Source organism: Homalodisca vitripennis, chromosome X (assembly GCF_021130785.1).
Source record: "Homalodisca vitripennis isolate AUS2020 chromosome X, UT_GWSS_2.1, whole genome shotgun sequence".
NCBI classification, from domain to species: Eukaryota; Metazoa; Arthropoda; class Insecta; order Hemiptera; family Cicadellidae; genus Homalodisca; species Homalodisca vitripennis.
Window position 1 is genome coordinate 96,509,992 of NC_060215.1, and position 24,709 is coordinate 96,534,700.

The 24,709-nt window shown below is 31.9% G+C and overlaps 1 protein-coding gene across 5 annotated transcripts in view; it reads left to right on the forward strand.

Moving 5' to 3' along the window:
* Positions 1–24,709, forward strand: part of LOC124369728 (battenin) — a 98,244-nt gene that overhangs the window by 55,709 nt on the left and 17,826 nt on the right. For all 5 annotated transcript variants that reach the window (XM_046827792.1, XM_046827790.1, XM_046827791.1 and 2 more), the window contains 5 exons: positions 11,852–12,075; positions 13,410–13,543; positions 17,631–17,792; positions 18,239–18,382; positions 23,756–23,966. In XM_046827792.1, the coding sequence (XP_046683748.1) occupies positions 11,872–12,075; positions 13,410–13,543; positions 17,631–17,792; positions 18,239–18,382; positions 23,756–23,966 (855 nt within the window). In that variant the 5' untranslated portion in view covers positions 11,852–11,871. The remainder of the gene's footprint in view (positions 1–11,851; positions 12,076–13,409; positions 13,544–17,630; positions 17,793–18,238; positions 18,383–23,755; positions 23,967–24,709) is intronic.

The window sequence follows — 24,709 nt, forward strand, 5'->3', positions numbered from 1 at the left end:
AGGGTGCATATCATGTTGCTTTGCAAGCTTTTCTGAGCGATGTATGTGGGTCTTCAATAAATGTTTGCAAAACATCTAGTGCATGTTCTTCATCTGTTGCAGATTGTATCCTACCCGACTTTGGCCGATTACGTACACTCCCTGTCATTTCAAAACGCTCAATAGTTTTTGATATTGTTGAAACACTTAATGGGATTCCTTTCTGGGAAAGTGTCATTAAACAAATTACAAAACTTCTCGATAAGATCTTTGACGATCGCCATATCCTCGCATCATCAACAGAGTAATTCGTTCTCTTTCAGACAATTCCATTAAAATGCCAAATAAAAACTGAACTACTGTAATTAGATAACTTGTTGACAGCAATGCTTCAGAGACACTGATTAACTCGACAGGAATGATATGACCTTTGTCCATTTGTAATTCCCAAGCTTAGACCTGTCTAGTGAAAGCTCCATGCTCAACAAACTGAAAACCTGTAGGACCAGATGATTAATAACACAATAATGTTTCTCATAGGCTAGTGACCTTTGTCTCTTTAAAACCTTCCTGCTGACTGGAAAACACCAAGTACAGATTCATAAGTAATCAGAGAAAGTGATCATAAGTTTTATTCATTGTAATAAAAACTGGTAAATTTGTACTAATGAAACCAGCTTAAAAATAAATTGTTTGTTTTATTTAATTGAACATTTAATTCAGTAAGCTATTACCTTTAAAATTATGTATCACAAGGTATAGGCTTCCATTAAGAATATTCACGATACCCTCGGCAGGGACGTCCCCCGTTGGTGTGACATAACAAAACATTGTTCCAAAAAGTAGATGCCCAATCTATCACGATTGTAAGAGGTTTCAAATTTATATTTAAATTATTAAAGGATATATTTGGGTGTTTCCAGGCATAATATACACCCTGTATATATATTTTTTTTTTTAAATAAAAAGCTGTTTTATAATAAATTCCATATTACTGGTGGACACTATTAGTTTGCAAGTCGATACAACACACTTTACCTCGTTACCTTGTGGTCTTGGTATCCACTAAGTATTTGCTTCTGTGCTGACGTCCAGTTACGTATCATAATAGAGTATGATGTTGACAAGAGCATTCAGGATTCCTTCACAGAACTAGCATTCTGTAGCTTACTTAAAAAAAATAAAATAATAATATGTATACAGCTTTTTCAATTAAATTTGTACGTGAATTAAGCTTCTTCTTCGTCATATCTGACGGGATTTTAGCTAATAAAATGTATAGTTCGGCCTGAACTCGCATTGTAGTCTTGCGAAACAGCTACTCGGAGGTAACCATTTCTGAGAACTTAGGCAACACACGGTTGTGTGAAATAGCCGATTCCATTTAGGCGTGTTGGAGAGAACTTATAGTCGTAACTTCATCTTTCAATAAAGTCCTTTTTATATAAATTAAAGTCCCTGCACGTTACCATTAAAACATGTTTAGATTTGTCACTTTTGTTAGTGATTTCCAAATATAATTTTATTATATAAATCAGTTTCATCACAATCTTTGAATTGGAATAACATTATTTGACCTTAGCTACCACTGAAGCACAGAGTAATAAGGTATATACCTTATTACTTTGTGACTGAAGTTTCCCCTCGAGCTTATCGCAGGCCGTTCTCAAGTGCGAGCGTGCTATAAATAATCTGTAGAATAATCGAATAGATGATATTGAAATGGAACATCCTAACTTTTGAGTGGCAGACACAAGTACTTAACTCCATACAGTTTTAAATTGTCTATTTTTTTTTTAAATGAGCGTAATTTTATATTTTATCAACAAATATATTTTTATCACAAATGTTTCCAATATTATATTAAGATTCCAATATTATGTTGCCATTTAACTCATGCTTATGTTCAGTTATGGCTTTACTTACTTTACATAACTTAATTCTTTTCACGGATTCCTCATGGACAATAAACCACCACACAACAACCCCCCTCCCCCAACAACCCCCTTGGAATACTGTATAACCCCCTCCCTGCATGTCACAATACTGAAAGATATACTTATGGTTAAGCTATACATAGCATAAATGGTAAGTTTAAATTGAATATCTTAAACATTTCCTAACAGACAAAGCATGTATATAGCCATCAGGGTTTAAGCTGAGATGACAATTTTCTTATAGAAAATGCTACAAGCTCTTCAGACATTTTAGCAAATATAATTACCTTGTAACACATATTAATAGCAATGGTATCTTGGAGGAGATTACAATAATACTTACCGAAAAACTGTCTAAAGTTCTATAATAGCACGCACCACGCACGCACACACACACACACACACACACACACACACACACACACACAGTGTTGTTAAAATATTTGGAACTAAATAATTTGCTTTATACGTCTAGATGCAGAAATAAGCAATCTTAAGTTTAATGCAACTCCTATAATCTTAGCTGTATCAGTTAGTTTGCGGTTAACGTTTAAACTCGGTATCTATACTTGTAGATCCGAGAGTAGGCAAACGTATTCCAACCAGTCAGTGTGTCGACCGGCGGCGCCGCACGTGTCTAATATTTCATATACATGAAATTAAATGTGATGCCAAAATTTATGATCTTATAGTATCATTGGAAAACATTATTTTTAACACTATAAACTGATTTTCAAAATGTGATGTACTTTTTTCGCGGCTAGTTCCTTCTCGCTTTCTTCGCAATTTTGCGATAGCTTTTCTTAACAGCGTCGTCGCATTTTCTCGCCTCGTTTCGCAAAATGCGACAAATCCGGTCGCAGCTTAAACCCTGATAGCCGTACAAACAAAATTAATTTTCGATCTTCAAATTTAACAGCTTCACTTACGTTCAGCCAAATCACTATCATTCAAAATGTTACGTCTTAGGTGGAAAAATTGTAATGGAGTATCTATTAACTTACGGTTCGCCTTGAAATCCTCAAACAGTTGGTTTGTTAGTACTGCATTTGGTTTATAGAAATCTTTCAATATATTTTGGAGGGCCAACCTTAGTGCAGTGTCCCGGAATGTTTATTGAGTGTGCGAGTATAGGGCGCTAACATTGTAGTCCCCTAACGTTGTATTTTTCGAGCTATAATACAAATGATATACAACAGGTACGAACTTTGTCCAGCCAGAACAAAATCAGGACAGTTGTTGTTCAGCTAAACCTGGTGCTTCGTCGTGCTTCGTGTCTCGTAGCGCGTCATTGTGTCGAATTGCTCTTTTTAATGTTAGATTTAAAGTAGTTAGATTTAATGTTACTTTTTCGAATTCCCGTTCGCATGTGAAAATAAGAACTCCTTAACTATATTAAATTCCGTTAAAAATGATGTAGCCTATATTTTGGTTTTCTCCACATTATTATATCGTGTTTGTTACATGATCAATAAAAACGCCAAACAAATCAATGATCTACGATTTTATTAATACGAAGTTGCTAGTTATTGAGGTGTTGTATTCTTATTAAAATAAATAGTAGGGTTTTAAAGGGTAAAAATGTTCAACTAACTATAAACCATTGCATTTTCTTAACGGGAACTTTTACCGATTTTCATTTTTCAAAATATAAAACAAAAAAGTATTTCGAATAAAACTATAATTGCGTTTTCACAGTAACGTTATTATTGATGTTAAAATTTTTGTAAAACTGGAAGCACTTCAAGAATAACTATTAGATAAGCCATAGTTTTATTCATCAATAAAGCAACAGTTGTTGGTGACATTGTATTTGAAAATGTTAAGTTAATGAAGTTGTAACAAATCAATTGTTCACTAACGTTGTCAAACGTTTTGGGTGATGAGAATCCGGCCTTCGTCTGAATGGCAGTCAATTAATGCCATCAATTGGGCCAACATTCTGCTCCCTGGTCATAACTATTAATATTAAACATTCTTACTCTCTGGCCATGCCTCGGCCCTGTTCTATGTGTTTTGTGACTTCCATGCTGATATTGATTTCTACGCTATAGTTTTATCTCAAGAGTAACGCTTAAAATATAACCAATGTTTTCACACCTATTCTCAGAAAGCGGAATATGATTGTTTTATGTTGTTATTATAAATGTTAAAGTGATATTGCCAGAAGGCAAAATAAAACCTAAAGTAAAACATAAATGAATTCACTATACTTTAATTTTACAACACTTAATAGAACAGACCCTAATTAAAACACAGCTCAGCAGTGGCTCAGCCAAGATTTGAGTTTAGGAGAAGGGGGTTAAACTCATTAACTCGTATTTCATGCTGGTGGGGGGGGGGGGTTAGTAGATTGACATTATCTCTTTTAATGTTATGTATTAAAAATACAGGGTACTTGGTAAATATATTTTAATGTCAAATTCTCTTAAATCGCCCTTTAATATTATTTCCCAGAATACAATAAGAGTAGAACCAATTTTTAGTATTGCCTCTGGGTATTTTGTAACCAGGCTCAAATAAAAATGGCTAAAGAAAACACTGGAACATTTGTGAAGTATGTATATGAGTTATAGCCTCAGGGCGTGACATATTTTTAATTCATTTATGACTTAAGGAAATTATATTTTTTTTTGTAAAATACAATTTATAAAATTGACACGTTTTAAAATATTTTTCTGTATGAAATTAAATTTTTTAATATAGTACATTAAAACATGTCATTGTGTAAAGTGATAACTCATGTATATGCTGTAAATATTTAACATTTTTATCTTCAGCCATTTTTATTCGGGACTGATTACAAAAAGCCCTAATTTCATGCTTTATATGCGTTTAATTCACGTAGAGAAATAAAAGATTGTTCCACTTTTTGTATTCAGAGAAGCTAATTTAAGGAGTTATGAATTTAACATAAAAAGATGCATTCCAACCAAAAAAACCACCATCCAAAATGCTTTCCTTGTCAATTTACATATTAACATGTCCCTATCTACTAAATTGCAATGTTTATGTACCTAGCATGTTTAGTTTTCCTAGTCTTATGTGACTGATGTCCTCTCTGGTTGGGAATGAAATGAAACGGATTAAAATAAAAAACATTTTAATATAGATGCAAAGTTGGGACTTGAAAGTATCTCTAAACAATTCCTTCCAATTTGGTTCTAGCTAAAATAAAAATTCCTGATCTTACCATATGCTTAATACATAAACCAAAGTTGACATTGTATTAATAACAAGTTTAAGCTTGCAAATCGACAACTTTGACAGAAAATATACAATTTGATTTAACACTTATTCGTTGGGTAGTTATATCACCATAAGAGAAAGTGTTTTTTGACGTTTTATGTGTCCCCAAGTTTTTTAATTTTCCTATATTGACTATGGAATCTTGTTATTAGTCCTAGTCGTTTTATTGATTTGGTTTATTACAGTACTCTATGCATTTAAATATAATGCAACAATGATATATCCCTGTAAAACTCAGACTTAGCAAATGAATTTTATTAGTTGAGAAGCAACAAAGAGACTAATATCAATAAATAGATCCCAATCAATACTGGAAAACCTCACACTACTAAGATATAAATAAATTCCTCCTCAGTGACCTGTCTAAGGGAAATATTTTTTTATTAATTTAACCCATTTTTAACCAAATCGAGTAAGTCCACATAAAACAAGAGATAAGGAAAATAAGTGGTGTAAAGGCTTCAATGAAACCTTAACATTCCCACTTAGATTAAGAACAGATGGCGATGTCTAGCTTTCACTTTTGCCTACCTTTTAAAGCTCTTTAAAATAAGAATTTGTTTAATGGGGATTTATATTAAACATGTTTTTAATTGCCATCAAAATTAAATTCTTTGTGTTTGAAGCATAATGTATAAATACTAAAAAATATAAAATAATATATATATATCCATGGTAATATCACTGCCCAACAGATATTTATTTATTTTGGCATGGTACAAAATTAAAGAGGGAGCTGGTCTTAATTTGTACATTTTATAATATACCATTTAAAATATTTATTAGCAAACCAAAATATTTTTGAATAAACTCCTGCTTCTTATTCATAGTTCAACAAAACAATCCATTTTGAAATGTCTATTAATATTATATACAGTTTAAAAATTAAGACTTGACTAACAAATTATTTAGTAATGTACTTTTTCAAATTGACAATAATTATTTAACTTTTAATAATGCCTTGAAACCATTTTTTAGTTGTTTTATAAATATTGTGTACTAAAATAGATCAACCACAATCATCCACATAGATTAGTTAGTCACACTATTACATAAACAATATAGAACATTAAATCTGTGTTTTACTGCTTTAAAACTCTAAATTGTATTACATTTTAGATATGTAAATTTTAATAATATTTTATAGTTAAAACAAGTTTTCCATAAACATATTTAAATTTACAAGAGGCGATTAGGTTATAAGTACTGTATTTATCACTAGTGGTTAGGTTATCTTGAAAGCTGGCTTAGCCACCACACAAAGAACCATAGGTTTCTATCACAGTGTTACAATAGTTTTTATTTCACTGATGTTCATTGAGACTTTTTTCAGTAATAATGGAGCTTTTAATGTTTTCCTATATTCACACATTATGAAAAATCAAATTTTTAAATCTACTAAATATTTGTTAATTGATAATTTGAATATTTTTGATTTGGTATAGTAAAATAACATTAATCTAAAATTTTGTAAATCTCTCTTGTTCCTTTAAAAAAGTTACTTGGTTTAGTATCCTTCAATTTGAATCAGTAATTAAATTTATTTCAAATAATATGTGTCTTTATTTTATATGGAATATATGGAAGATAAAAACCTCCTTGCTTTAGTCCAGTCCTTACCAATAATCCAGGTATAAGACTTATTTATTGACTGTGTGACAGGGTCATGACCTCCTTCTAGAAAAATAAATGTCAAAGTATATAGTAAATATAAACAGGTACTAAACACAGGAGGGGACTTATCCTCCTGATTTCCCTGATCTGCATGTAGTACAAGGAAGAAAATCTACTCAGTGAGTAATGTAGAATAATGTATTTGGAACTTGGAAGAAGAACCTTTAACTCCCAAACCTGATACACACTAATTTAAATTTCTAAGCTAATATAGTTGTAATTATAATAATGGGAACTAAAAATATAGTCAGTTCTGAATTAGAAAATTACATTGTGATTATTCTGATATTTTTTACTGATATAATCTTTATTTTTATTGACGTTTTGCAAGTTTATCTGCAGAAGTTAATGGGAAACATCAGGGATTGTACTTCATCCATTGAAGGTCTTCGGAAAGATTTTACAATAATATATGCAAAAAATCTACTCTACACATTTCATAAGAGCAAATCTTATGTTGGATCCCATCTTTGTTGGATAGGTCTGGTTATTATTTTTCAGCTAGCTAGTCGAGCCATATTGGGACAAAGGAAACCTGAGAACTGGAATCGGATATAGCTATAATTTGTATTGGCCTTGTCCCAGGGCACGTAAATCTTGTTGGCAACCTGGTTTATGAAATACTAAACAATGGTACAGGAGTAAACATGATAAGGCAGGGGAAGTGCTATCAGCAGAATGGGGCATGCGTGACTGCTGGAGAAGTTTGCTTGATATAGTCACCTGCTCATTGCACCAATTGAGTTATAGCTTGCAATACGTGTGACGAAAACGGAAACGTGCCAGTCAGTTGTGAAACAGTATTTGTGGCGTTGGGTGCAAATATGGAGGTCCTCTGTTAGTGGGCTGCTGCTGAAGCAGAAGTATGGAGTTCGTGTTTGGTGATGTCGGTCGTTACGACGAGTTGTACAATGGTGAGATTAAGTTCAACTTAAACATTTCACGATTAAAATTTTTCACTTGTAATAATTTTGACTCCTCTTAAAAATAATATAAAATTATACAGAAACATCAAAAAAACATACTTGCATATCTGCTAGTTATATTTGATGATATTTTAAATGAAATATTTAGTTTTTTTTTTCAATTTGACTGTTAGTATAAATTTGCTAGAGAATTGATCCAATACATTTGGTTAGGTTGATTAATGATCTTCATTCTCAAAACCTTAGCTTAAGTCAAGCAAACCTTACAGCAATTGTGTTAAATTATATGTTTTATGATCATGTTATTTTTTTAGAATTTTATTTTATGTATTCCACTGTTATATTCAAAAAGTCGTCTAGGATGAAAAAAGGACTCATCTCTTTGAACTGATTCACCACAATAACAAGTAAAATAAAATTATTTTCACTTGTATTTAATGTGGACTTTAAATAAATTAGATTTTTTAGTTAAATAGTTAAAATCTAATTGTTTGATAGGTCTGTTTATATGGAAGTTTTCAATGTAGTTTTTTTCAGATAGAGGTATTATAGACCCACATTATCCCACTAGTTCCTATATAGGGCTTATCCATTGTAAAATAACTCAACTATATGTTCAAACAACTTTTAATCATTGACCTGAAAAACTAATAAAACAGATATATTAACTGGAAATAATTTTTTTTCTGAATGTAAACATTTAGGAAAATATTATTTTATATAATATAATATACTAAAATCATTGTAATCAAATATTAATATATTATATCATTATAATTGTTTATGCTTTCAGTACAGGTAACATGAAAGTGATAGATATATTCCTATTTAAATAAGTATCATATTAGAGTAATATATTTGTATATTTTTAGTGGTTTGGATGTTTCCAAGATTCAGAGAATCTTGGTTTATTTTCATTATAACTAAACATTTAACACTCACTTTTACGCTACTGAACCTTGTTTTCTTACTGAGGGCTTCTTTGTTTGTTCCTAAACAAATTTTGAATAGTAAAATTATTTTACTATGTAATGAATTGATCAAATACTGATTTTAAATACATCTTAAAAAATATAATTAATCTTATGCATTATTATAGATCTTATCATTTAAAGTAATGGTAAATATAAGATTATTTTGTTATAATAACATCCTTTTATTTGAAAATCAATTACTCTAAACAATTACTACAATTTAAAAATGTATGCTCTCAGAACAAGTTAAATTACTGCTATTATTAAGGCAATTTGTAGTGTGGCAAACTTAAAAGTTGGATTCTTATCTTTTATTTTTGGTTGCTACCCTGGCCTATTTGTTAAAGTATACAATATATTTAATAAATAACAAAAATGTTTAATAATGTAATAAATTAGTCCCAATTGATATTCAGCTGAATTGATGATAATTGGGTTTTGAAAGATGTGCTTGGATACAGAGCAAATAAATGTAGGTTTCAGTAAAAGATATGGGAGTAATTAATTTCTTTTATTGTTAATACTAGAAGATTTATTATATTTATTGTGATTCTATGTATTTGACTAAAATTAAGTTCTACTATGATTTGAGTAATTTGTAATTGATTCCAAGATGAATTTATTTTAATTCCATTATTGGTTTGTAATAAATTATTGTGCTACTACTTATTCTAGTATTTCATGTTATTTTATATGTAATTTATTAGACTGCACAAATATTAAATACTTAGAGCCAAAAGTTTTAAATTAAACTCATATTTTAACCTTTTAACCATGGAGAATCAAATAAAAAAATGTTTATTTTGTGGACAGCTCCAAAAGGCCACTTAATAGTAACAGGGCCCTATTTCTACATTTATTAATTTGAAAAACAGTCATATGGCATATAATTGTAATGGTATCTAAAATACATAGATATTAAAGTCACAACAGTGTTTATATTTTTTTCTCCAAAATATTGGAAACATTTGTTAAGTCTATATTTACATTTTATACTAGTGTACTGATCATGTAAAGGACGTGAAATCAATTAAAATAGCTTATTTGGTCATAAAATATTTTAAGGTCATGTTCCAAGATTAAACACAGACTCCGGAGGTCTAATTTTTAAACACTTTAATGTTTGCGAAGGGACATTAAACAAACACTTTATAGTGTTGGGAGTTTTTCTAAATAAAAGTAGAGGTGTAATGAATCTCTCTATTCATTATTTTAATTCAGAGGTATGGAGGGTTAATTAGACGGTTTTAAAGAAGAGATATAAATTGTGGTCAGATTTGTATAATCGTATTTGTTTTTTGTGAAAAGAAGAGGGAATTACTCGTAGAGTATGTGTTGTACGACTTACTGCCTCAGATATAATTTTTAAATTTATAAAAAGGGTTCTAAACATCATGTGATATATTATATAATTTTAAAATCCTACATTAATAAATAAAACGTTTGGTGTTTAGACAATATTTCTGGTAGACTGTTACGTAATCATGTGGTACGTAAATCACAATTAAACAATTATTTAAGTCACCATTTTAATATAAAAATATAGCTCTTTTAAAAGCTTTAAATACAATTTAATAAATGATGGAATTTTGAGTGTGAGAATTAAAAATGCATATTGTAGAACTACTTACATAAAAATTAGTATTCAATCTCATTATCTAAGGTCAAAATAAAGGGGTTTAATTTACAACAGTGTTCTATATTCAAGTCAAATAACAACATAGTATGTAATACAAGTACCTAGTCCAGTTTAGCTTAATTGGCAGTGATGTGCAGTGTTTTTTAAGTTATTTTAGTTTCCTATCACCTAAAACTGAATTGTTGCGAGGTAAATGAAAGATCTGGTTACTGTTAATTTAAATGTTTTTTCAATGTATGCCACAGTCATGTTTTAAAGTAACCACTTATATTAAATAAGATGACACTACCAAGACCTCATATTTATTATTCATTACTATTATACCCCTTAAGAAACTGGAAGTAACTTGTATAACATTGTTTTTAAATGTGTGTGTGTGTATCATGCATATGTGTGTGCATGCGTGTGTATGTATTTAAAAACTGATTTTCAGGTTTCACAATTTTCTAATGTTAGAAAAGTAATACTTATACTTACAAAAAAAGTACTTCCAAATTCAGATGTTTATATATATATATATATATATATATATGCAGGGAGCAGATGGTTGAACAGTCAGACATCAAGCTTTGGATCTGAGTTAGAGATAGTGCAGGTCAAATCCTTTGTGTGACTATGGCACTTTTTATCAGTATCATAAACCTTGTAGTATCACTCTTCCCCATGTTCTGTTTGATAAGATCTTTGCAAATGCCAGTGACCCATGAAAACTGGCAGAGTAAAGGTGAAAAGGGGATTGGCCTATTGAAATTCCATCCATTGAGCCAGTGCTGTGTGAATAGAACAAAATTAAAATTAAATTCTGCTTTATTGATCACATAGTACTAACACTATTTAAAGAGAAATTAACTATTGTTTTAACATTTTAATTGACAGTTTAGTTCATCAGAACGAGATTTGATTATTTTATAATTTATTCCCAGATGTTGCCAATTTCCTGTAAAAACATCTGAATTTGGAAGGACTTTTTTTGTAAGTATAAGTATTACTTTTCTAACATTAGAAAATTGTGAAACCTGAAAATCAGTTTTATAAAATCTGTGTTATGTGAATAAGATGTATGTCTTATTCTCTGTACATTTTTTCATACAGGGCCTCTTCAGATTTAACTGGTAGGGAGTGAGAAATTTCAAGTACCCTAATAAGCCTCTTTACAGTGGGCTTCAGGTGCACGTCCTGCAATAAACTGAAAGCTCTTCCTCATATGATGAACATCTGAATGTCTGATTGTATGTTGGTCTCTACTTACGTATTATCAAATATCAGAGAGAAGTCTCTAAGGGATGAACTTTACATGAACTTTAATAACTCCTTAATTTAAATTTTTAGTAATTGTTCCTCACAATAATAAGATCCTTTGATTACTTGTTCGAGCTACATTCAAAATCTGTTCCAGCTGTATAACACATTAGTGTTTGTTTATCATTGTTGGATGTAAATATGAAACTTAAACTGATTGTTTACACTTTGCAGATCTTGTTGAGTTAGAAGTAATGCCGGTGGCCAGTGATGAAGAGCCGGTGAGGGTACCAGAGGAGGCAGAGTATCTGGAGGACCAAGAAGAGCCGGAGACCAACAAATGGCGTAACTTGGTTGCATTTTGGATCTTGGGGCTCTGTAACAACTATGGCTATGTGGTGATGTTGAGCGCTGCCCATGACATTCTGGCCCAGCATGATCCCAATAAGCATTCTCAGGTACTCACACCTATGTTGGCCTCATATCACTCAATATTTATTAGAGTGCAAACATGGTTTTATTGTATTAATTCAGTTGTCCAGAGCATAATATAACACATCAATTTCTCTCTTATGTTTAGAAAAAAAACAGATGTGTTTAATAACCCCCCATTGCCTTTTCAATAAAATTCCTTATTTCCATTATTTCCATTTCTGTTTGGATTTGAAAGAAATCATATGAGATGAATGTATTATCAATTAAAAAAAACTTATTCTGGTATTTGTGTGAAGGAACTTTAGGTTTTTTTATATTTAAAATTGTTTTTGTGTAATGTTTATTTACTGATAATTGAGTTTATTTGTGATCTGTATCATTCAAAATATTATAAAACCCTACCAATTAATACATAACAATAATTTTGTTACACCATACATGATTACCATTGTAATTATTTTGTTGAAATTATTTATATATATGCATGTATGTATGTATTTATGAGTATACATCTGTTCTATGTTGATCATTATTTTGTTTATTATAGCTCTATTTTGTTTTATGCATTTTTATATGCTGATGAAAGTTTTACCAAAGTGGAGCTTTTTCATTATTTTCTCATATTTCTTACAGTGAAGATTAATAGACACATAAGAACATTTGTTCTGTTATAGTTTTATGTATAAAGAGGAACCCCATGTGTTTAATGGCATTGCAACCCAATAGTACTGTCAGTTAATACTGCTATCTTTATGCTAGGTGAGTGCAAGAATAAACAAGGCCATTTAAATTGATTGATTTATTAAATATAGATAGACAAGTGTACAATTTTATATGGGTTCTTGATTTTGCTATCTGTCCATGAACATTGCCAATGGCATTATCTATAAGATGTAATGAACATATGCCTTGTCTATATATTTTTAGATTGTGTATTTTTAGATTGTACACATTAAAGCTACAAAAACTACATCTGAATCCATTAACTGAATTCCTCTAGTTTTATGACTGACTGTCTTTTTTTTAAATTTTAATATAGATTATTAGGTAATGTTTGGCAGTTTTTTATGAGTGTATTACAATTTAAAAATACTTTGTTTACACCATATTCAATAAGATTATCATTATAAGTAACTTTCACTTTAAAGGCTTTCTTTAATTCTAACATTAGCAAAGGATAGTCTTTCATAGCCCAATTTCCAAAATTACATGAAAGAAGTTTGTATAGTGTGTCTGTAGACATCTATGAGAACTATTAAAGTGTGTAGTATAACTTCCCAGCAATCCATATGATTTCAGTACTGACAATATACCTATTGTTTAAGAGTCCATGATTGTGTGTTTTATTTATGTTCAGGATGGTTCTGTAATAAACACAGATCCTGACAAGAGGGACTGCAATTACTTGTCGACTGGAGCAATCCTTCTGGCAGATGTAATTCCATCACTACTCACCAAAATTATAGCTCCATTCTTCCCATTATGGGTTCAGTAAGTAAAAAAAAAAACTAAAGGTACTTATTACTTTTAAAATGATTGAGGATATGTAAATGAGAAAATTACATCCTTTGTATCCCTTGTTCAATTGTATATCACATTAAAAATCATCAAATTATAAATTCTGTATAAGTTTCTAGTACAAAAATTTGTCATTTTAAACAATGGCAATGCACTTGGACAACCAGGATTAATTTTATATAGTCATAACTTGCAGTCTCTTATAGCAGTGGGTCAGTGATGAAATTCCTTTTGTAGGTGGTAGAATAGGACAGTGAAATGTGTGGGGTTAGGGAAAACCATTTATGAATAATGCATTTTAAAGTTAAAAATATAAACATAAGAATTGAATTGCTAGGTAAAACCTCCCAACTTCTTTTATAGACTGACTGGTTTATTATAATATCACTATGTATGCTAAATGCTTGGTTTTAGAAAATTTAAGGATACAAGGTAAAACGGGGGCAAAGTGTAATTTTCAATCTTGAATTCTATCTCACTTGTAAATATATGATATAATTCAAATATAAAACAAGGACATTTTTCTTGCCTTCTTACTAGAAGTGAACAACACAAAAACAAAATTCATAGTGTATTGTGAGTATCTGTGTTCTGCAGTAAAATTAGCACCCTCCTTTCCAATTTTAAGATTTAAAGTCAAATACCTGACAAGTGTGAGGACAAATACCTGTAATTGAATGGAATCCCCTTGTGTTTACTACATCACATTTATCAACAAAAATTACATTTTATAAAAAACACATTATCGTCCATATGACACAAATCGTAAAAATACTCAATTGGCTGTGGAGACTCTTAACACAAATTTTCTTAAACATTCCAGTAACCAGTATTCTCTAACATCAGTATTGCAGTTCTTTTCTCTTAATCTAGTATCTAATTTGTTCACTAGGAATACTAATATAACAGCTAGCCCAATTAACTATATCATACAAATTATGCCTTCTAAAAACTATGAAAACTTTACTATCATATCATAGGCCACTTTGACAGAGAGGAAGTGATAATGGAAATAATAGTTTCCAAGAAAAATACAAATCTAGTAAATTACATTAAAGCTGTACAGAGAATTATTCCTCACACTCAATCTCTGTCTAAGAAAAGAAAAAATAGGAAGACATTTCAAAACAAAATCATGTGAAAAATAGAATGCTACATCAGATGAAAAACATATAATAGCAGCGATATTTTGATGTAATTTTGTATCTAAAGATACTAAAAGATGAATAAAAAATTCCTGACAGAAGCAAAAGTGAAGCATGTATAGAAAAGCAAAAAACATATAAATTTAAAATTAAATGCACATAGAATTTTATTTTAAAAGAAACCAATTGTGTTTGGGCAATACAAAAAATGAAATTGCCATCTATTTTGAGAAGATGCTGTAAATGCTTTTATCAATTTCTTTGCGAACATTGCTGACAAATCTATTAACAAATATGAAGGCCTTGAATAGCACCCCGATATGTATTTGATTTCATAGTTTACTCTTAATCCACACATCTTATATTTCTGGCAGGTAGATAAAACATGAAGTTCATTAAGCTGTAAAGTCAATCAACAACTCGTCCTGTAATGATATAAATCCTTGTATAATTAAATCGTTTTGTGATAATGTTGTGCATGTCCTTGGTACATTTTAAATATATTCAAACACTTTTCCTGACAAAGTAAAATTCACAAAAATTAATCCAATTATTAAAATGGGAGAAAATACTGATCCAAGCAATTTCTGACCAAAACCTCCATTGCCAGTCTTCTCAAAGTTATATGAGGAAGTTATTTTTAATAGACTTACAGTTGTAGAAAAGAGTGATATATTAAGTTTTCATCAGTTTGGGTTTCAAAGGCACGGTTCAACTATATGTGCTGTTGGAGAATTCATGGAAAAAGTGTTGGCTGAGTTTGGCAATAGAATAAATATCTCTGGTATTTTTACAGTCGTAACAAAGGCTTTAACTTCTTCTAATAAAGTTAGACTATTATGGGATGCTTGGTCCACCTCTGTACTTCATTTTCTCCTTAGACAAAAGATGCCAAGCGGTATATACACCTTTGCACAGTTTTGGCATTTAATAAATACGGAAAGGTTACAATACCTGTTATATTTGGGCATCTCCCGCGAGAATTCAGAATATTCTTGTGTTCGTCTGTGATCTCTTACCATACTTGTTTGCTAGAATTTAGCGCTGTGTTTATGTGATGCAGACAGCAATAATTTTTAGCCATTGTGTCTATAGATTTATTTGTATTGTATGGTTGTATTGAAATATTTTAGTGTGCAATGGGTATATACTGATGTTCAAATCAATTATTTGTACAGGTTTGTGATGATGACAGATTCAGAGAGTGGTAGTGGTGACAATGGTTAAGGTTGTATTGGAACTCAGCAAGGATATATTTTCAAAAATAAACTAAAAGAAACTACTAATTAGCCAGGGGCTTTTCCAGTTTTTCAATTATTTATAAAATAAATAAAATAAAACAAGAAGCCTAAATTTGAACTTTATCCTTAAAATGCCTGTGCTGATAAGGAAAGAATGGGTCAAAATCATTGCCATTTAACAATATTATTAGTAGAAATAGAAAACAATTGCTGAAAAAATTAAAACAAGTTATTTTAGTTTGTTTTATTACCCAAAAAACTTAATATCCTGACAAATTAAATGTGCCCCTACAAAAACACAAATAAAAAAATGTATAACACAGTACAATTGTGGGTATTTTTTATCAATATTTTAACTTACTACCAGCTGAACTTGGGAAAGGAAGTTTGTACATAGTCTTTAGTGAAAAGCTAAAATCATTTTTACTATCTAGAACACTACATACTGCAATGGATTTGTACGTATGATAATTGGATTTGGATTTGACCCTATTTAGAATAATTGAATCTAATTTTTAATTTTAAAAATTTTGTAAATACATTTAATATCTATAGTATTAATACTAACAGTGAATGTGTACATTTCTTAATCGAGTGTGTAGTAATTATATTAAAATGTATTCTAAAACAAAATATTTTATGGGGACAAAAAATATCTAGGTTAAAAAATTTGACAAAGCGTTATTAGGCTTTATAATCAGTTAACAACCAATAAAGGTCTACTTCAAATTAAATTTACTAAGTAATGTAATATAAATATAATTTAAATGAATCTTTTTATTCACCACAGTATTTACAAGTTTTGTAACAGCAAAATAAGAAAAATGTTAATAATAACATTGGCACACATTGTACACTGCAAATAATATTGTAAGATTTATCTTTTATACAAAACATAGAGTTTAGTTACGAGTTGCTGTGTGAATAATTCTACATGTTAGAAAAGCGTAAGCTTCCTGTGTGCATGAAGAGTAATCATTTGTCAAAATACTATTTTATGTATTATTATTATTAAAAAAATTATATATTATTTATTGAAAGCTAGAACTGCCAAGAGAAAAAAAAAACAATACACAACCTCACACACACACACACACACACACACACACACACACACACACACACACACACACACGCGCACACGCGCGCACGCACACACACACACACACACACACATTCACATCACATATATAATAAACAAAAAGCAAACCCAGACACAACCACTCATGCACAAATTTCCTTTCCACAGATAAAATCAAATATGCATTTTATACAACAAAAACAACAGATCTCATTCATATATACTTTATATATGTACATTTTTATATTACTATAAAATAAAATAATAATATATATATACCCCTGTAAAATAATAAAAAAACAAAGAGACTTTGGACTCATACAAATACATAGCGAATCCCATTATATACTACAATTCAGCTACATTTCCTAATTTATTACTAAAATATATATGTTAAAATCTTTAATGAGTTATTTATCTTTTTATTGTAAAAAATTGTTTGACTTCAGTACATCTTAGTTTAGACACATGACATGATTGATTAATATGTTGTTGCTAACTGCAATATCATATTCTGGATTATTAAATTCTAATTTGTATGTTGAATTAATAAGTATTTCGCTCATTGCTGTTAATGTAACTGGATTTGACAGTTTCCGAATGGTCCTCATCATCGTGCTTGGCTGTGCGGGGTACATCATAGTGGGAGCCTCTCAGACCCAGTGGGTGGCAATCCTTGGAGTCGTCTGTACAGCCTTCTCCTCAGGTCTCGGCGAAGCTACACTTCTGTCCTACATGGCGTTCTTTAAAAATAAGTAAGTGAAAAACCTTTATTGATGAAATCGAGTATGGAATTTTATGGAACTTATATAGAGTTTTGAACTTAGTTTAGAGTAAATTATCACAAACCAATGGCACAATAGATTTGAAATAGAATAGACAAATGTAAATAAAATCAAAGATTAACTTAAAAACAGTTTCTTTGTTTCAATTCTTGTTTTGGTTTGAGAAAGGTCTGATTTGAAAGTTGTCACCCTGATAAAGTTTTTACAGTAACACAATTAAAACTACAGCTACAAAAGGTATCCCACAGACTAAGATTATTTTTTTAAACTATATACTATAAAACTATAAATTATAAAATTGACATTCACTATAAATTATATCTGCAAATGTTTATGATTGGTTATATGCACCTGTTTAGTAGTTATATATTTTTCACTGACAATCCGTTGTGTGTGATAAAGTAATATTTGGACAGGAATGTGATCTCTACCTGGTCTTCTGGCACAGGAGGAGCTGGTTTCTTCGGGTCTCTTAGCTACGCCTCCCTGACTGCTCTTGGTCTCTCCCCCTCCATGACCCTCTATGTTCTTCTGGTGGTTCCTACTCTCATGGCCTTCTCGTAAGTACTTATCTGTGGAAGCTTACCCATTTTGTTTCAATGCTTTATATTAATGAAATGTTGGTATTTAACTATATTCTTAACAAAGGTGCTGTTTTTTATTGTTTAAAATTTAAACATGTTAGCTTTTAAAGCACACTGTTCTCGCCATATAATGTGAAAAATTTCAAATTACACTTCTTCATTACACCTTTTTCTCAATTCTCAATTAACATGATTTAAAATTAGTATATTTTAATTAAAATGTTGGGTCACTTATCTCCCAGCTGTTAATTTATCCTACTCCAGTTTTAGTTGCTGTACAATAACTTATCCAAATGAGTATTTCATTGTAGTGAGTATTGTATTGAAAGCAAACATCTGAAACTTGTTTTTTATTTGTTGCTGAAATCTAATGTGCAGATGTCAACAACCATCTTTTTATCATTAGTCACAGCCAAGACCTGTCTATAGGGCTCCAAGTCAATTGTGAGGTTTCTTTCAGCATATCACAAACTGTGCATATTCTGTGGTGAATTAATAGAGAGTGCTAGGAGATATTTCCCTCTTCCCTCTCCCATAACTTAGGAAAATAAGCGAAATACAGGGAATGGTACAAACAAATTTAGTAAGTAAGAAGTTTCTGTATTTTGATAATATTTCATACACTATTATAAATTATATACTATTTTATATATTGTTTTATACAAAACCACTGTTAGATGAATAAAATTATTAATAGTTTGCTCTAGGATTGAGAAGTACAGTTTTGAGAAAAAAATGCTTTATAACATTGAGTAATAATGAGAAGACATATAACTCACTAAAAGAGGATACCGTATGGGGGTATACATATGAGTCAAAAACCGATGAGGGATGTGGAACAGGAGTGTAGGACGATCACCGGCTACTTTTCAGTCAGATATATAAGCATTGAAACAAATGTGCATAGTTCAATCTCAAAGGAAATAAATTAAACAACACAATAATTTGTTCAACGGTCAAACAGCAATTAAAACACTGACGTCTTCCATCAAAAGCACTGATATGGTGTGAAACTGTAGGTAGACTCTCAATTATGCAGGATGAAATGATGAACTTTCCTTTGAATGAAAGGAATGAAGAAACTGGACCAACTAGCTAAGAATGGGGTCTTTATATATCTAATGGAACCTGAACAGGGGTGTTGGCTGAGCACTGTATTTTTTAAAGGGGAAATCAGTGAAAGACAAGATAACCCATCTTTGTGGTAGTATTCCAGCATCGAAACAAACCAAGAAACTAACTAGAAACTGTGAACTGAGAAGCATATTAGATTTAATAGTTAAACGCTAAGACTATTTATGGGGTTTTTACCTGGCATTGTAAACCCAAAATACACCCGAGGAACTTGATACTTACTTACTTGATACTTGATGTCTTCGTCTTTGACTGATAAAACCAGATAGACTGTGTCAATTTTGTTTAAAAACTGTTTGCAATTTGTTCAGAACAATTTTGTCAAGTATTTTAAAAACTATATACACTATTTACAAAGGTTTATGGTGGCAGGACTAGAACAGTGGGTCATCTTCAAGTTCCTTGAGTGCATAGATAGGCCTACTTGTAAGTCTGGACCATATGGCTTTCTTGAACTTAATAGTGTTCATATTTCTGATGCTTTCCGGTAGGCTGTTGTATAGTTTGACCGCTGCTATTGGAAAACTGTTCAACGATTTTGAAAGTCTACATTTTAGGGTGTTTAGGTCTTTTGCATGGCGGGTGTTGTAGCCATGGACATCTTGTCTTCTCCCAAACAGAGATTCATTCTCCTTTTCGTATATAAGCGAGTTCATTACATATTGGCCTTGAACCGTTAATACCCTGAGGCGTTTGAAAATAGGCCTACAATGCTCCAGATGGTCTGAACATGTAATGATGCGTAGCGCCTTCTTTTGGAGAACAAGTATTCTGCTGCATGCTGATGCATGGCCCCAGAGCAGAATACCATAGGCTAGGTGGCTGTGGAAAAAGTGTGTGGTTACACCGTTACCCAGGCACCGCTCTGGTACCACGTTTCTCAGTTTTTCTCAGCAAGAAGATAACCCTGGAGAGTTTTGTGCAGACTTTGTCTATGTGGCAATTCCAATTTAACTTCGGGTCCAGCCAGAGAAACCGAGTAATTTAACGGCCTCATCACAGTCCTCTATGACATCTCCATTTTTTAGAGTACAGAATATCAGTTGTGTTTTTTTCTTTCGTTTAATTTTAGTTTGTTTGTGGTGAACCACCTCTTGGCAATCTGCTAACAAGTCCTCGGCTTCCTGAAGCACGGAGTGTATCAGCTTTCCTCTGGACAGGAGCGTAGTGTCATCTGCAAACAGCACTGCCCCTGCCTCCCAGTCTTAAATCATTCACAAGAATTAAGAAGAGCAAAGGTCCCAGGATGGAACCTTGTGGCACTCCATGCATGACTTCTCTACTTCCTGAAGTAGCCCCACCAAGCGATACTCTCTGTTGTCTATTTTCGAGATAGCTGGAAATTAGTTTTGTGAACTGTTTCCTTCGATCCATAGGAATTTAGCTTGCTAAGTAGTATCTTATGCGGCACACAATCGAATGCTCGGCTCAGATCACAGAGCGCAAGAGCCATTGATTCAACCAGCCCTCAAAAGCTTCCATTATCTTGATGCTATGGATAATAAGGCAGTGGTTGTAGAACGTCCACTTCTGAAGCCATGTTGGGTGTTGCTGAGCAGATTGTTGGACTCAAAAAAAATCAACCAACTGTTTTTTCATTATTGACTCCATGACCTTAGACACCACTGGCAGAACTGAAAACTGGCCTGTAATTCACCAGTTCCTCAGGATTTCCTTTCTTGTAGATGGGGGACTGTGCGTGCAATCTTCAAAGCATCTGGGAAAGATACCTCGACTAAGACACTTGTTTATTACTACTGATAGAGGGTTTGCTACTTTCATGGATCACCGCTTTCAAAACAAAGCAAGGAACACCATAGATATCGGGCTTCTAGAGTTCTTTAGCCTATTTACTATTTTTATTAATATCCGCACCTCTAACCAATGGTCTAATATAGGCTTAGGCCTATTTGCAATATACAGAGGGTTAAAGTCCATCTCCGGAAGGTTTGTCACTATCTCTTCAACAGCCTCTATGAAGAAATTGTTTATGTTGTCAGGACTTTCTGAGCAGGAAGCATATGGCTTCTTAGGTCTGTGTGAGTTTATAATATCCCAGGCCGCTTTACACATGTTGGGAGGATGACCTGATGGTGTGGACGTTGAAGGCCTTCTTAGCTTCTGTTACTTCCAGTCTGTATTGTTTATTTGTTTTACAATATAATGCATAGTACTCATCACGGTCTTTTGGTGAGACTGCTGATTTATAATGATCATTTAGAAGAACTACTAAGTTTTTAAGTGCTGCGCAAGTCTGCTGTATACCAAGATTTATCTTTAAACTGACATTTAGTTCCGTTTTCTGGATATTTTTTTAAAGTTTTTAATGGAAAAAATATATCAAAATTGTAATTAAGGTTTGAAGAAATCTATCAAAGGAGTGCTCAGATAAATAGTGATCACCCAATTCAATTGGCCAGTTTACGTTTTTTAGAGCCCTCCTTAGTAAAGGCAGCTGCTCATCCTTGATGACGCGCTTTGTAAAACTATACTTATCATGCCATGAAACTTCTTTGTGTTTACCATTTCCCAAACTTGACTTTATTGTCATAATAACTGCACTATGGTCCCGCAATCATAGGTTCAATGACTTCCACCTTATAATCCCAAGAAATCAAAATTTGTAGCCATGGAATCTAGGCACGCTGTGCCTCTTGTGGGTAGTCTGTTTGAAATGTTATAGGCCATGACTAATAAGCATGTTTGTAAAAAATGTTCTCTTCCCGTGATTTTTCTTCCAGGTGTACATTAAAGTCACCACAGACCACAAGTTTTTTCTTATTTCGAGAAAGAAAAGTAAAACATTTGTCCAGAAGTTGGATAAACTCATCAAAATCACCATCAGGAGAGCGGTAAATCGACATGATGATCATTAAAGAGTCCAAGAGCTCAATAGCGGCAATTTCTAAAGTTAGTTCTTTACAAAATTGTTCAAAGTTAAAGTTTTTTTATATCTAAGATTATTTTTAACATAAACTGCTGTGCCTCCATTTTTATGTTCCTGTCTACAATAGGCATCCGCCAAAATTAAATCTTCAATTTGGGTGTACACATCAATTTCATCTTTAACTAGCCAATGCTCTGAAATGCACAGTATATTTGGTCTAGTTTCCAATATAAAGAAAGATAGAACCTCCATTTTTGTCCTTAAACATTGAAATTTATTGAGGCCTTACCTTGTCTGAGCTATAATTTTTCATAGGCTTTTTTTAACTTAGGCCTATGTCTAGTTGTTTGGGAGTTTAAGCTAGGAGGAATAATATCACTAGACTGAGTGTTAGACAAATGAGAAACTAAGTTACACTGAGAGAGTTTTTGTGTTTCTGAATAAAAAACGCTTCAGTGTTACATTTCTGGGCCAGCGGGTACAATCCATAACCTTGGAAGCTTGGTTTTGAGAGATGATGGTACCTATAGATTCTGTAAGATTAATAGGAGACATCTTATTATCGCTAGATGAGGAATTTGATCTAACAAGTCCTAGGCTAGCATTAGGTTAGAGTAAAAGAGTTGTCCAGTCTTGACTGCATTCAAGTGATTATGTCCCTTGAAGAGACAGTGTTGCCAGCTGTAACTGCTACAACTGGAAATTTCCCTGGTGAGACAGGATTAGGAGAGCACAAACGATTTAGGTTACATTACTTTACAATGCTTCTTCAGGAAGGTTTTTCCCAGTCAAAGTTATGGTAGCAAACTTTCACATGACATAAACTGTTAGTAGATGTAGGACAAAGTTTGTGATGACATGTTGATATGAATTATACTCGTAGTACATACAAGTACAGATACAAACACATTAACTTGAAGGCGGCTGATCTCTGTTTTTTGTGGGGTTGGTGAAGAAATTAAAATTCCATTCTGTTACTTACCTACAACTTTAAAAAACAATATTCATAGAAACTGAGATATTTGATAAGCTTGTTTGTATTAAACACACTTCATGTGATTTTTATCATTTGAGGTTGTTTGAAAACCCAAATGTCTTCTTTCTAAAAATTATATAATCTTTAATTGTAATGATTTCAGTATTTTTATTTGACATAATGATTCAAATTCTGAGAATAATGTTTAAATCAGTATGATTATATTATAGTCATTAACAAGTATTTACAACAGATATATTTATATTAACAATAAAGGATTGGATTTTTATCTAACTATCAAAAGAGGAGTAGAATGCAAATGAAGTGTATGGAAATGTATGTTGTGTCTCAGGTTCTGGGTGATCTTGGAGAGACCACAGCTTGAGGACAGTGATAGCTCGACAGTGGCAGATACCATCTCTGCTGGGAATGAAGAGAGAGTACCTCTTGCGTTCACCACAGACTCTTTCAGTGAGAAGTTGAAGGCAATCCCTCCTCTCTTCAAGTACATGATACCACTTGGCCTAGTCTATTTGTTTGAGTACTTCATAAACCAAGGTTTGGTTAGTATCATTTTTGTTTGAGTTTATATACAATTTTAACCCTTTCACTAGCTTTCGCTTGTATACAAAACAAATGGGTTAGTACACTGGAGCTATGGGTTGAAAAATTATTTGTTTAGCTCAGGGACATATCATGCTATCCCTGCATCTTTGGGCAATTTGAAACTTACAATTTCTCTAACTTTTTCAATGGCTTCGCGTCTCTGCTGCATTGAGGCCAAAATTTCTGGCACAGTTCTCCAGATTATTCTTTTTTCAGAAATTACCCAGATAAAATTTTAAATCCTCAGACACGTCTGATTTATTTGTTTAATCAATTGGTATCAGTATTTTTGGCTACATATACCATGGGGAGCATAACTGAGCATTAATGTTTTTGATCATGCTAGAAGCCCAATAAATGGTTTCATTATTATTTATTTCTGGTTCTTGATTATATTTAATTTCTTTCAGATAAGTCTATAAAATCTTTATTTTTTCTCAATAGAAGTGATAGCCTATCTTTTTGATGACCATCATGTATTAGTGTGTACTTTTATTGTACGATCCAAATACTTGGTAACGAATTCCCATCGTATGATTGAACCACCAGTGAAACAGAACTTACTGAGTACCACTTCAAAAACATGATCATCATTGGAGATACTTCTGCTGCATGCTCATGAACCAAATTCAAGCTGTGCACGGTACAAATCCAGCTAGGTCATTGGTATGCCCAATTCGAGCCTGTGCACCATTGTAAA